Source organism: Dysidea avara, chromosome 5 (genome assembly GCF_963678975.1).
Source record: "Dysidea avara chromosome 5, odDysAvar1.4, whole genome shotgun sequence".
NCBI lineage: Eukaryota > Metazoa > Porifera > Demospongiae > Dictyoceratida > Dysideidae > Dysidea > Dysidea avara.
The window spans coordinates 30,458,920-30,474,432 of NC_089276.1; the positions used below are offsets into that span (position 1 = coordinate 30,458,920).

Genomic DNA, 15,513 nt, shown 5'->3' on the forward strand with positions numbered 1-15,513 from the left:
CTCAAAAAGTAACAGAAGCTTTCAATTTACATACTATCAAGTAGCAAAACTTTCTTGTGTAGCCCAGGCTTCTCTTGTGCTCTTTAAAACTCTACAATACAATACTTACGAGTTATTGTGTCGCTGAGTAGCTAGTGCTCAACATAAACTCTAAATAGTAATTTACACACACAACATTCAATGTAAAGTAAACATTTTGTATGTTATATATTTGTTTGGCATTTACAAAGTACACATTTGGGTGTGCTTAAATTAGAGTATTTTCATATGTCATCAAATATTCTTCTCTGGTTAGTTGACCTCCCATAAGAGACCGGTCTAGTTTGTTTACTACTTGTTTCTGTATCAGAGTCTCTAGCTGTTGCATTCACTGACAATAGTCTAATATCATCATCACCACTGTCTTGTGGGTCATCTTCTCTACGTCTAATATGTTGGTATTTTGCAGCGACCATTTTCGCTCTTTGTTTGGAGGTGTAACTTCTGGCCTTGCTGAACAAGCCGGTAAGGGCAGACCGGTCTGTTGCTATAGGTTTTCTCTTAGACTTGGAGTATTCTTTAAGTTGAGCTAGTCGTCGCTGTAGCTCAGGTGAGTCCCTTGTGTATTCCTCTAACGATGAGTGGTCATACTGTAATGATATGTAACATAGTTGGCATGATTACTGGTAGTTTCTATATAATGCTCACCCAACTCCTTTGTATTCCTCGGGATATGTTCCTCTCTCTTAGTCGTCTCTCTGGAGTATAGATAATCACAACTAAATTCTCTAATAATACACACACCTACACTATAACCTAGCAAGCAAATAAACAAACCAAGTTTGTCCTAACCAAAGGACTAGAAGGTCGAAAGGTTTGCACAATCAATCATATAGCATGTACATAGTGGTTGGAAATGTAATAATATGTGACCCGGTCTGCGAAAGCTTATAGCCTTTTTAAATTGTCAAGTTTGACTAATTATAACTCCTCACGTTTTCAACCTATCACCTTCATATTACACCAAGCCATAGTGCTATGTTAGGGGGTATAAGGGGAACAAATTTCAGGGTGATACCACATTCACAAGTCACATTAAATGTAGCCAAGTACATCCAATTGAAAAGGATATAAGACCCCTTTTCACAGACCAGGTCACATTATGTAAAAGTAGATAGTGAAACTTGCCAATCATAATGGCTGGCTGGTGAGACTACACTATACATAACGGCTTAAAGACATAACTTTATTTCACAAGTTAAACTATTATGAAAGTACAGTCAGTATGTGGTACTGCATATAAAAAAAACTTCTAACCTCGTTTCATCAGGGTTTTCCCTTCATCAATAAAGTCAATGGAGAATTCATCTTCTCCTAAGAAGCTCTCGTAGCCGAGGAGGGACATGATGCGTGTACCCAGTTTGAAGAATGTAGCAATACACAGAACAAAGATCAGTATTGGGTAGTAGATGTAGAAACCTCTACTGAGCCAAGGAATCAGACCTGGCTCTCCAGTTACCTGTAATGGTACATTGTAATAACACTCTATAAGATACAAGTACAAGCAAAAAATAGGAATTTTAAGGGACAGTGTATAATGCTGCAATAAAAAGTACTGAAACAAGCTGGATCAGAGTAGTACGTAATGTCCAAATACTGTGAACAATAAGAAGTTAATATCCCTACTGTGCTACACTCAAAATGCACAGTAGGGATATTCACTTCTTATTGTTGTACAGTATTTGGATATTACATACTACTCCAATCTAGTTTGTTTCAGTACTTTTTATTGCAGCACTATACACTGAACATTTTTTTGCAAGCTCATGACTATTAAATAGCGTGCTTTTCACAAAACCAGTCACAACATTATAGAGTTAATCATAGCACTATATACTAGATTATGACTCATACAATAACAACTGATTAGTGGGCGTGGCTCTACATAAACCTGCAGACAATAACGGACATGGATTCATGCATACCTAGAGATTGATAAATGGTTGTGGCTACCATATGCCTACAGGCAGTAATTTACATAAGTAGGTGTGACTCACGAAAGAAGCAGGGCTATGCTATGACATGTTACTACATGTCTACTAATTAATTTAGCACGTGATCCAATCCAGGATAATCTGTAAAGCAGGACCTGGATGACCCGACTCGGCTTTAACGCTGTTACTAAACTATATTTATTGACTTACACATGGCTAGTTCGCCGTGAGTTGCTCTCACTGATTGATATCAACTACCAACTGTGTTCAAATAGTTTGGTGCAATGCTAACTAACCATGTGTATTTGGATAGTTTGATACACCCATAGATGGAAGCCCTACTGTCACTATTAGCAGTAGAAATGACTAATGGCCATGGTAAAGAAGGACAAAAGGTAAGACAATAGTGCAAGCATTGTATGTTTATCAATATACCAAAGGTTTTTTCTTCATGGAATTAGAAACGTTTCTGTGAAAAAATTAGGGCTGTAGCTGTAACCAGTTTTCCACTACACTTGCCTGAACATGTCAGGCAGGCAGGTATTACAAAATTCCATTGAATTAAAAAAAAAAATTCTGTAGCAACTTGACAGAAACATTTCGGGTCGATCTGAAGACACTTTTGGGCTTGATTGTACCCATGCAATACTGTCATGTTGTTGTGAGGAAAAATCGAGGCAGGTTTTTGGGTTGTATTATATTACGGGCCATGCCCACACCTTTGATGTCTGTACTGTATGATTATTGACAAGTATAAGAGTGTTGCACAGTAGGGATATTCACTTCTTATTGTTTTACAGTATTTGGACATTACGTACTACTCCGATCCAGCTTGTTTCAGTACTTTTTATTGCAGCATTATACACTGTCCCTAATCTAATTTAAAATTCCAAATTTTTTCTTATACTTGTTTGTGAAGTTTTTTGCAAGCTCATGACCACTAAATATCTGCTGAGTTACTCACAGCACTATTATACTAGATTATGGCTCATACAATAACAACTGATCAGTGGGCGTGGCTCTACATAAGCCTGCAGACAATAATGGACGTGGATCCGTGCATATCTACATGCGCGTGGCTACCATATGTCTACAGACAGTAATTTACGTAAGTGGGCGTGGATTTGTGCATACCTACACACTGATGAGTGGACGTGGCTATCATATGTCTACAGACTGTAATTTACGTAAGTGAGCGTGGCTCACGAAAGAAGCAGAGCTACGCTATGACGTGTGGTAACACGTCCACATTTAATTTAGCACGTGGAGTCAGACCCGAATAACCTGTAAAGCAGGACCTGGATGACCTGACTCGGTTTAACATTGTTACTAAATAAACTATATTTATAGACTTACACATTGCTATATATAGTTCACTGTGAGTTGCTCTCTCTGATCAATATCAACAGCGAGTCAGACGTACGCGTGTGTTTTGGTACAACCGGCGACCACGTGTATTTGAATAGTTTGATGCAATATACCGTACGCAAGGAAATTTTGACGTCAAAAAAATTTGACGAATTTGACAAATAGGTTTAATTCGTCAAATTTAAATTCGCCAAATGTTTATAAGCGCCCTTAAAAGTACAGGTTTTGCCTACAATTTCTTGATTTTCGTCAACAATTTATTCGTCAAATCTGCTGAAGCCTGAATTTGTCAAAATTTCCTTGCGTACGGTACACTGGTATGGAAGCCGTACTGTAGTCTATTAACACTCAGTGGTAGAACCTTGACTGATGGCTATGGTAAAGAAGGATAAAAGGTAAGACAATAGTGCAAGCATTGTATGTTTATCAATATACCAAAGGTTTTTTCTTAAGCGATCTAGAAACGTTTCTGCGAAAGAATTAGGGCTGTAGCTGTAGCCAGTTTTCCACTAAGCTTGACTGAAGGCGTCAGGCAGGTAGGCAGGCAGTAGAAAATTCCATTGACTAAAAAATTCTGTAGCAACTTGATGGAAACGTTTCGGGTCGATCTGAAGACACTTTTGGGCTTGGTTTTACAAAACCAATACTGTCATGTTGTTGTGAGGAAAAATCGCGGCAGCTTTTTGGGTTATATTATATCACGGATCGCCCCCACACCTTCGATGTCCCTAATATACAGTACTATCGTACTGTATGATACATTTTTGCACTAATTTCTGAATGACTCAAATGATGCAGTTGCAAGAAATTTGGAATTACGTATATGAAATAGATGACCTTGTAGTTTCTTTTCTCTATTTGGAATTAGGCCATTCACTGGGACTAAACGTACTAAAATACTACATATCCTAGCATTTTGAGTCAGTGCTGGAAAATTCACCAAACCAGTGTTCTAACTATATATGTATATAACAACTGGAGTAATGCTGACATAACAAACACACTACAATAAACAAACTACAGTGAAAGCTGTGTATTAGGGACTGACCAAAAGTGTCTTGATTATCAAGGTGTCCTGATTTTCTAGGTCAGCAAGGGACATTACCAAGTGTCTAGATTACACAGGTATCTTCATTCGTGACCGATCTGTGAAAACCCGACACAATCGTGTAAGTCTAAATTTACAGTATAAAGCATTGAATATAATGGGTGAAATTCTTGTGTAGTATTAAAAAAGTTCCGTAAATTTTTCAAATGCCTCTTTTTTAGTGAAGGAAGGGACTAACAATAAAAACTTGGATATCATCTTATTCGCCTGCCCAAGAGCAGCTGGAAAATCTTTGTTTCGTTGTAGTAGACCAAAGGGTATGCAAGTTATGAGCATTTGTTTATGTCACGTCGAAGCAATCATATGCGATCAAATTTTCTTCACAACTTTCGCCTTTGTATGTAGTGAAGAAAGGCGAGTAAAGGACAAACTTACCCAGTAAATGATTCCCCTATTCATGGTGAACACGATGCTGAAAATTTCAGCTCTGCATCTCAATCCGTTGGTAAGTTATAACTGTTTTTGTAAGCTCCTGTAATTTATTTTCCCTATACCTGCTGTACAAATCAATTTTTATGTAGTTGCTACTTTGCAGGGCTGTAACTTCCAAAGTTATTGGCATATCAGGCTGAAACTTTGCCAGAGGGTACACACTTGGCTAAGTACAGTAGATTATAAATATTTAATACACAGGAATTTGAAAAATGCACGATTGTCACATTTTCAAGTTTCCTGTTATCAAGAGTACATAATATTATATACTCTTGATGTTATGTTCCACCAACAACAACACACCTTGGTGAATGCAGTGACGGGCACATTCTCATCATTACTGTGACCCAGTCTGATGACATTGATCATGTACAAGTAATTGAGACATATTGGCAGTGCCAGTCTAGTCAGTAACCTGTAGAGGACACATGTAGTAATACACAAAGATTACATGCAAAGAGGATGCACAAAGGAGTCAGTTCAGTATGGCATGTTGGTTAAAACACTTTATAGAGTGGATATATTTTTAAGTGACACATACGATACACAGACACTAGCTCACATGGTACTGAACAACAGGCTGTACTCGTCAGTGGAGTGGCTGGGAGACAGGTAATACAGGTTGAACACCTTGATCTTGAACACTGTGTAGTAGGCACACCAGCTAAGGTAGGCCACTGTCACTATGGAAACAATCTGAGGAGACACACAGAGGTAACATCATTACTATACTATTAGTATAAACATTGTTTCATTAATGGGTCTGACTGCTCTATTAGAGTATTTTGGTCCAGTGCTTGCCAAAATTATTCCTTGTGGTGTCACTATTTGTGAATATAATTTTTGGATAAGCCATACTACCAGATCATCCACATGTATGTATGCAGTACAAACAAATGCATATACTTCGAGATTATCTCAATAAAACTGCTACACTATACAGTGACATCACAATACGGTACACATGGATGTCAATGTTCTTATGTTTTGATACATAAAGCTTATTCCTTTACATACAGTGCTCCATTCAACTACTAAGAACATACATGCACCAACAACTGAACAAGTCTTTCGCCTTGGGGTTTATCAACAGTAAACTTCCAAGTCAATGCAATTAAGCAAGGGTAACACAATAATACTACATACACTCCACCTCACCTCCACAATGGCATAGTTATTCTTATTATGGCCATGATACACCAGGGTGGAACATATAGACAAGTAGTTGTTCTCCCCACCAATGGGAATACCAAATGTTGACTCAGACCATACAATGACCACTGATAATAGAGCCAATACCACAGCAACCACCAGGAACACCCAGTCCCTGAACCACACCTTCCAGTACCACTCTGTGTGGGCAGGAGTAACCATGGCGACTAGTTGTGATGTTCTATATGATGCTCACCTAGGACAGGTAGAAATGCTTCAAGGTACCTGTGCCTGGGTTCCCTGACTGAAGACTTGAACACTCTAATGGGATAAGGGAAATGATTAATATCGTATGTGATACAGTACACACACAATACACAGCACAAATTTTGATCAGCAAAGCAGATTATCAAGACTAGTTGCGCGACCAAAAAACTACGAAGCACATGCACACAATTTACGATACACAAGTACAGTAATACTTCCACAGTTCAAACAGATGTGTACCAGCTCTGTCACAAAAGACGTAAATACATAGCCCCTATTCTATTACAGCATACACTTACAAGGCTATAATAGCACAAACACTCTAACAGAACAGTCACAATTCAAAACACTATATTACAGTCTACTTATTGACAAGCGCATACTGTACCTCTCATTAGATTTAGCATTAGCTACAGTATCTTCAAGGTCCAACAATCGATCAGCGAGCTCCTCCCACTCCCTATATGTGTATAAGCAATAGCGAGTAGTGTACAATATGAACCATAGCATCAGTTACAAAACACTAAGTATATGTACAAACCACACATCTAAAAGATTCATACACAAGGAATAGAGCACATTAACTATGCTTGCTACAGTACATAATATGAGTCCTAAACATGCTACAACATACAGTGAAGCCTTTAGGAACATTCTACATGAAGGACTCAAAAGAAAACTTAGTAGGTCCTGAAAAGGTTGGGTTCCATATTTTTGCAGTAATCACAAAGACTTTGTGACAAAGTATGTGTCTTTTATAGACAGGTTCCACAGTACTAAAATACACCATGACATAGTACATACAGTTGTTTTCGATGAGTCACTCTCAGAGCCTTGATAGTCTTCCCTAGTAATGACTCCAGTGAGCTGAGGCTGGTGGGGTCCACGTCAATGTCACCACGGTAATCCTCAAAGTCGTCTTGACCTTGATCAAAGTCTTGTCTCATTTCCTCGGGAAATTTGGCAATGATTCGATCAATGTACTTGCGCATCTTATGATTGTAGCGTACTTCTTGAGACAGAGACTTGACTCTCTGTGATAGGGTGAATCAATTGAAGGTACACAAAGAAAACAAAAATAAAAATGGAAATTATGGAATATAGTGGAACCCCTTAAACCTGCAGAAAACTTTTCAGAAATGTGTTTTTACACAATAAGGGCACTCATGGTGACACTAGGTGGGGTAACTTAATTCTTACGGTCTACAAATACACATAGACTAAAAGTGTGTTTACTGGGATACTTGGAGAAGGTTAAATGAACACTGTAACTACAGTGGCTTACTTGTTATGAAGCGGTGAACAGCGATGAGTTGCGTCTTTGCGTTTCTAAATTCTTGCCATGTGTTTAATTTCAATTGTGGATTTACTCACGTGAATCATATATGGCCTGATACAAAATTTCCCGACGAATTGAATGGAAGTTGTTGCAAGGCGATAGGATCAACTACCATCGAGTTATCGACCATTTTATAAAGATATGTAAAGGGTTTGTGTGTTTCCTTACCGAAAAGTTATTTTCATGACTAGTTTTGGTCTCACCATTTAGCGTTAGGGTAAAACCCTACTGGTACCATTTTAATCCTTGCTACATCACAAGTAGAATGATGTAAATTGCATAGCCATAGGATGGACGCTGCTATAGTTACAGCGCTTTGTGCAAAGCATGTGTTTAAATCCAGTTTTCTGGATTATGCGGGTTTAAGGGTTAAAGAGGACACCTTGAAATATGGTACACATATTTAGACTGCTGAAATCAGGACACTTCTATAATAAAGACACTTTAGCAAGTCCCAGGGGCTCCGTTCCACCCTGTAAAAAGCAGGCTTTGAGATACTGCATTTACAAACCAGAAAACTTGGTGAGTATTGCCATGTAGGTCAATTGCACCCCAGCAGTAATAATGGGGGGAACCTCAATAAAAGGTATAATATATGTTCTGCCATTGTTGTCTGCACAAACAACACTACAATTTTAATAATACAAGCAGGATGAATTTCTGCATACAATTCACACATAAATTAGTTGTGAATAGCCTCTATAGATCCAATTCAGCATTGTACTCAATGGTGGATAGCCTAGAAAGCCTGGTTTACAAGTTACAACTTGACTTACCAATGAAATTAAAAAAGCATGCTACTGGTACATAGTTTGTGTTATAGAAATTAATGTGACTAATATGAACAGAGGAATATACTCTAGCACCCAGTAACCATAAATACATTATTAGTAGCCATACAGTCATTTACAAGCAGATTGGGACATATTTAAACCATCTCAAGGTCCTTATTAATAAGGTGACCTGATTTCACGAATATACAGTATACAATATAATTTGACTAAGAAAATTTTCTAGTGACATACATGCATATATTTCCCCATGCCTAACCAATACATATATGTCCACTACTGTGCAATGATAAATTGTAATTGAACTCACCTCAGTAACATCCCTTAGGTTACCCCTAGCCTCAGACAGATCTCCATACAGTTTGGCAGCCTTGAAGTAGGAGTGTTGAAGTGAGTACTTGCGTCGTGAGGCATAGAAGAAACTACGAGGTACCTCCACTAGACCGTATCCTAGCAACACGGTGACAATCAACAGTCCCCAAGTGTTACATGCTGTTGCTACGACAACAGGTAGGTCAAAACTGAAGGGTACAAACACAAGTAATGTAATAAATATTAGCAAAATATTGTTACAGAAAGGTTTTACGACAAACTACCACAGGAAGTGATCACACAGAGGAAGTGTTTAGATCACACGATGTTGTAGTGCAAAACCAAGAGTAACAAGTTCACCTGATTGAATGCCTCGGATCATTCTAAGGGACAAGTTTCCTGATCAACTTATTAGTGAGGAATTCTGATTTCAGAGGTTCAAACAACTATGTAAAATTGTCATGGTGGAATGCTGGCAGCGCATACTGCAGGCCTCTGATAGTCTTTGAAGAGGTTTGCCAACGAATAAGAAACTTGTAATAAACAATAGTGATTCAGGTGACAGAGGGCTAAGTCCTTTGGCCCCTGGGAAAATCCTTTTAAAAACACTTCCAATTTGCTATATTGTTAGTTTTAGCCCTGTATCACCTAAATCTTGATATCGGCGGTCTTTACTGCCTTCTCCTTCATCCAAACTTATCGAAAGCTTATTCATGAAAGATTCCATTAAACATTACCCCATCTCTGTAAATTGCAGTATGCGGATATTACAGAGGTTTGCACATGACTGTTTATTTAGAGCCATGGCGTTCGGGGTTAAAGGATTAAACGTGTGCCACCAATACCAAGAGTATTTGAATGGTGTAATATTATGATAACTGAATAACACGGGATATTTCGAAATGGTAATGTGTCCATGACAAGTTTTACATATCTCCAGCTAGTCAAGAAAATGGTGGCACCAACAAGCATGCTACCACACCTGAGCTGCTTGCTAGAACTGTAACATTAGCCATTCCCCTTTAATGCTATTGTGTTTTCATTCAGTTCAGTGGGCTAAATACAGAAACCAGTAATAGCAACATAAAGTCATTAAACCAGCTAACATGCTATTCAATATTCTTGGTTATATTTTGTCAATACAAAAGGGACCATGGACAAGTCCACATTTTAGGGTGTCCCTTCGAAGGGTTTCACTGTAATACACAAACAGCCTCACCAATTGTACTTGTATACAAACACACAAGTAGTCATACATACATACATAAATACCACTCACATTTCCACTACACCCTTGGCCAACATGTAGATGAATATGATCGTGAAGATGACCAGCAGAGTGAGGTAGACTATGATGTTCTCGATGATGGCACGGAACACTTTTTTGGTGATGCTGAAGTAGCTGGCCAACACGTAGGACTGAGCCAGTGGCAGAATAACCCTAACAGTGTGAAATGGAGTAACTATGTATGCTATAGTATGCAGTGTTGGGGCAATTACTTTTTAAAACTCATAACTGCACTTGCCACTAAAACTATTTAGTTACGTCCATAAAATAAAGTGACTGTAATAATATCACATATTATATTATTTTGTGTCCACAGCCTTAAGCTGTCATGTGTGAAACTACCACCTTATCATGTGACATGATAGCGTTATTGGACAATATGTAAATCTTGTATTCAAGAGAAAGTAACTGGTCAATAAGCTACATTCATTAAGTAGAGGTGGGCTTAGTTACTTTGTTGTGGCTAGGCGTTACTCAGTGGATTAGTAATGAGATCGGTAACTTTACTTGTAGTAATAAAATTTTTGATTCATTACAGTAACTTTATTACTTAGGTACCATGTTACATTTGTAAGTAAAGTAACTTGAGTTATATTACTAGTTTTTATAGGATATTTCGTTACATAACTTAGTAATAATATTACGTAACTCATTACATAAGTAATGCGCTAAGTAGTACGTCAATGGAATTGACGTAGAAATGTTAACAGTCCTAAGATTATAATACCACAAGCTAATATGAAATGTAATATGGCAAGTGACACATGATGCCAATTCTGCAATTTACTGTAATACAAATGCATACATACATGCGTGAGCACACACAAACACATATATCAATGTACCATACATATACAACTGTACGTACTCACCATGAGAACGCAGCAAACAACCAATAGATAATGTACCACATGATTTTGAGAGGCAGCTCACAAATAAACGAAGCTGACCTGTGACACTTGTCACTACAGAAGTCATCCTGCATTTCTGTAGTATCAGAACAACCATAGCCTGAACAACAAGAATCATTGTCGTTATTATCCGTAAAATTATCCGGACATTGGTTAACGTTGCCAAGGCAATTGTGATAAAACGCCTACACAATCAACACCACACAGAAGCATTAAATAGAAAATGACAAATAAATTATAATACTCACCGATGTAACATCAACGGGCAATACAAACACAATGAAGAACGACAGAAACCAAATCATCAGTGTGGTACCGGTCACCAACGGGTTTTGCTTCCTCAAGTTGGCATAGCGGTACACCATAAACAAAGCGAGAACAAAAGCAACTATTCCTTCCGCTGTTAATATACCTGGGGCCGCTGAGGCCATATTGTGAGTATTTTACTCTGAAGACAAATGAACCGAAAATCTCGCCGAAAATCACTGAATCATTTTCAAAATATTTATTATATGCGCATACAAAATATTTATTTTCAAAACAGGCGCAAACCATAGATAGTACCATAGATAATATGTCTATTATCTATGATAGTACCGATCGCAAGGAAATTAGATATTGTCGCGTCGCTGCAAGCTGTTAAAAGAAACTAGTGAAGTTCTCTGTGCTGGGCCGGATGGTGTAAAATTTAACGAGACATTTTATAGAGCGTACAAAGATATTGAGGAGGAAAAGAAGAAGGAGCAAGGAAAGTCAAAAGCTTGTAAAACTCTTTACTTATACCAAGCGGAGCGACTGCCTGTGCTACTGAGAGGCTTGGGAGAGGAGAGGGCTGGTAGCTGTAATGACTGCATCTTGTGACAGGTACTCTGGCAACCTCGTTTAGGCTGACATAATATTAAGATTCCTTGCTTCCCTTGAAAGCATTCAGTTTAAGGCCACTCCAAATAAATTCTCTGTTTCCCGTCCTGGACTCAGGCATATTTGCATGCGGGCGGGCGATACATTTCCATTATTTCATTATAAGATTGGCCAACTTTTCAAGCCATTATTTGCCTGGCACTGCCAAAAAGGCTGCATAAAAGCATTCTTAAGCTTGTTCCTTCCTTTGTAAGTTGCAAAAATAACACAAACGTAAAGTTTGTGCTGACTTGATAGCACTGCTGACACGTCAGCTGACATTTACTGAGCCTATTAGTATACAAGAATAACCAGAAAATAATGGAAAAATACGGAATAATGGAATATTTAGAGCTGGTAGTAACCAGATGCGGGAGGTGGACGGGAAACAGAGAATTTATTTGGAGTGGCCTAATAGTGAGGGAGGTACTTGAATAAGGTAATAGTAATAGTGAGGTACTTGAAGAGATTCACTGCTAGTATTTGCCGAGGTATTTGCCCAGATGCCATGCACTAAATAACATCAAAAAATCACATCAAAGTCTAATTACCTAGTCTTCATCCTAATGACATGACCACACAACTGAACTCTCTGTCAGTATTAATATTTAGGTCATGTAACTGTCAAATGCAATAATAAATTTGCATGTGGCTCTAAAATTACCATGTGGGTGGGTGACAGGAAACAAGGAATCTACAATAATATTGGTGGCCTAAAATAATGGATAGCTGAGTTTTATAGTTGCTGACTGCTCTATTAGAGTATATTGATGTTTAACACAAATAATAAATCTTAATTACAATAACCAATGCAGAAGGAAAAGTGGCATGCGGGCGGGTAATGGGAAGCAAGTAATGGATAAGTATTGGCCATATTCTTGCACTTGTTTTTATATTTTTTTAATGAATGGGCTTCAAATGCCATGCACTTTCTATTAAACACTTTAATCATTGCTCGTGACCACTGAAAAACTTTTACTGAGTAGCAGGTATTGTGGTATATAATGTAGTACAGTGGAACCTCAGTTGTCCGGACCCCACTTATCCGGATTCTCGGTTAACTGAACCACGGAAATGACTGCTCTATTAGAGAAGTGACTGTTCCATTAGGGTATTTGAAATACTAATATTTCTATTTTAAGGTTATTTATGCTTAAGTTTCAGAGATACGGACTTTTCAGACTTATGGACCATCCCTGGTCCCAAAGGTTTGGATAACTGAGGTTCCAATGTATTAGGAAAATGATCAGTTGTATGACACCAGATGGCACCAGGCACTAGTTATCATTGTATGCTATAGATGATTACGGAAAGACTCTTTGATGTACAAGGCACTGATGTGCAGGGTGCTGGTGATCCAGGAGTAAATCTTGAACCATGCCGTCAGTTGACTGTGGTAGAAGAGAATGCCATTCACTATGCAGCAGGATATGTTGTCCATAAACTCATGAAGAAACACAGACAAGGCTCAAGTAGTCAATCCCCAGTTATTATAGGTGCTCTGTTAAATATGGTTGGCCACAATACTATTGAAGATACACCACAGACTACAGACTCATACTTAGACTATGTAAAGACTTGGACCATTGCTAATAACTGAGGAGCACTGCAGCACATATCAGATGATACGTACAGATTCTTTGTGGCCATAGAGATGATCACCTACAAATTGCTGAAGGTAGGTGAATCAAAAGAGAAAGTGTTGTGTGAAGTTACAGGAGATGAGAATGTGTTGTTTTTGTGGGAGCTAGCAACTGATTTGTCAGAAGACAATCTGTCAGTTACATTGTTACGAGAAACTGTACAGGAGTGGTTCACTATTAGAGGCTTTTCAGTTGCAAGTAAACTATTGGAACAGTACAAGGCTGCTACAAAAAAGAACATTAAAGGGACAAAAGGTATACATAAAGAATTACAGTAGTAAAATTTAAGGGTGCTCTGTACAGTCCGCTTATATGGCTTCCAGTGAAATTTAATTTGTTCTATAACTTACAAATGCTTTTAGCAAATGTTCTGTACTTTTTTACTTGATATAAGCTAACACTAGTACACAGTTTAGTCCAAACCCAACTGCTAAATTTGCTTTAGAACATGAGTTACAGTTTTTCCCTTTTTACTAGAACTAGTCCTACAGTTTACGCACAAGAGCCTTGATACTTTTATGCTAAACAGCACAAACCATTGTGCATTTTTATTTTTGTCTTTTAGCTTTTCATTCATCACATATTTATCTTTCAGGTTGACACTCCCAGAAATCCTTTTCTTTACTTCCATGTTATTTATCATCTGAACTTGCTATTTAAAAATGGCAAACGCTCTTCTTTGGCAAAATTACTAAAGTAGCTTGTGTGAAAATTTTATGTCCATTGGATTAAAAATGATGGAGTAGTTCTAATTTAAGTGAGAGGGTGTAGAATAGCAAGATGCGTGCGCTTGTTGCTATGGGATACCTAATTTATGGGTACTAAAATGTGTCAACATGTCACAGACTAATTAAGTGACCATAATATTTCTTTTAGTGCAAAACAGACTATGTCTTGGGAAGCTTTGTATGAACCGTACAGAGCACCCTTAAACATGGAATTAAGTTTATTAAACAGTTACTACTGAATTTATTATTACATATCACAGTAACGTGACATATACTATGATTATTGCACATAGTTCATACACGGTAGAATCATAACAAGTATATAAATTCACTGTATTTGCTTTGTGCGTCTCCGCTTTGGCAATGGTCTGGATAGTGGAGACAATGAAACTGTACTCTTCCTCTTCTTAGCTATGTTGCTACTTCCACCATAAGCCAATGATTTTTGAACAACAAGCACTTATAAGTGTGTGACAAGCCTGTAGCGGTGATTCCTATGAAGAGTGTGACATATGGATATTACTGACATTGAGTAATAGTTCTTAACGTTTCTACTTGTAAATCAATTTCATTAGCAACATCTTCTAAATCTTGAGGAATCCATGATACTTCATCTTTACTTGCTTCTGTGGCATCATCACTTGCTTCATCCATTTCATTGTTTGCTTCTGCATCATCATCATTCCTCCCTTTCCTCAAGTTTCATTCATTTTTGTACTTCCAATACGACGTGAGCTCTTACGTCCTCTTCCCCATCCTGTGCTATTCCCAGCTGGCATCTAGAATTCTGTCATATCAGTATTGCTGATAAACTTGCTGTGATGCAGCATTGTGCTTGGGCAAAGGAGGTGGTGATTTAAACACTTTATAATTATAACAGTGTAATTACCAGTAAAGGCAATGCCTGCATAGCTACCGGATCAACACAAAAATAGTAGAGAATAGTTGACTCCAGAGTGAAAAATTATCATACGGCTTTGCAAGTGATTTATATGTGCCGCGCGAATCCAAGGTGGGGCTATAGCCTGAATGAAGTCAGTACATATTGTCAATTGGGCTTATTGGTACGCACAAAGCCGCTGCAGCAAAGATTTGGGTTTCATGACACACTTCATAATGTAAGGATTAAATGATAAAAAATTCAAAGCTCAGGGTTCAATACACACTGAAAAAACGCGTACATAAATATAAGTGTGTCGAGCTTAAAAAACGGGGTTTAAATGTTAAAACCTAATTCGTGACACACAACTCAATACAGAAACACCATTTTACATAGCAGTAGCACGGTACTATGAATAGTT

At 37.9% G+C, this 15,513-nt stretch overlaps 1 protein-coding gene across 1 annotated transcript; it reads right to left on the minus strand.

Annotated features, from left to right (window-relative positions):
* Positions 1-138: 138 nt before the first annotated feature.
* On the minus strand, positions 139-11,465 carry LOC136256856 (G-protein coupled receptor-associated protein LMBRD2-like). The gene is made up of 13 exons (XM_066049915.1): positions 11,190-11,465; positions 10,903-11,126; positions 10,022-10,183; positions 8,741-8,951; positions 7,105-7,334; positions 6,689-6,760; positions 6,290-6,354; positions 6,040-6,233; positions 5,444-5,577; positions 5,185-5,296; positions 1,297-1,498; positions 688-737; positions 139-629 (listed from the first exon to the last, which is right to left on the minus strand). Exons 1-13 carry the CDS (start codon positions 11,370-11,372, stop codon positions 264-266), a joined length of 2,205 nt encoding a protein of 734 aa, XP_065905987.1. The 5' UTR covers positions 11,373-11,465; the 3' UTR covers positions 139-263.
* Between the last annotated feature and the right edge of the window lie 4,048 nt (positions 11,466-15,513).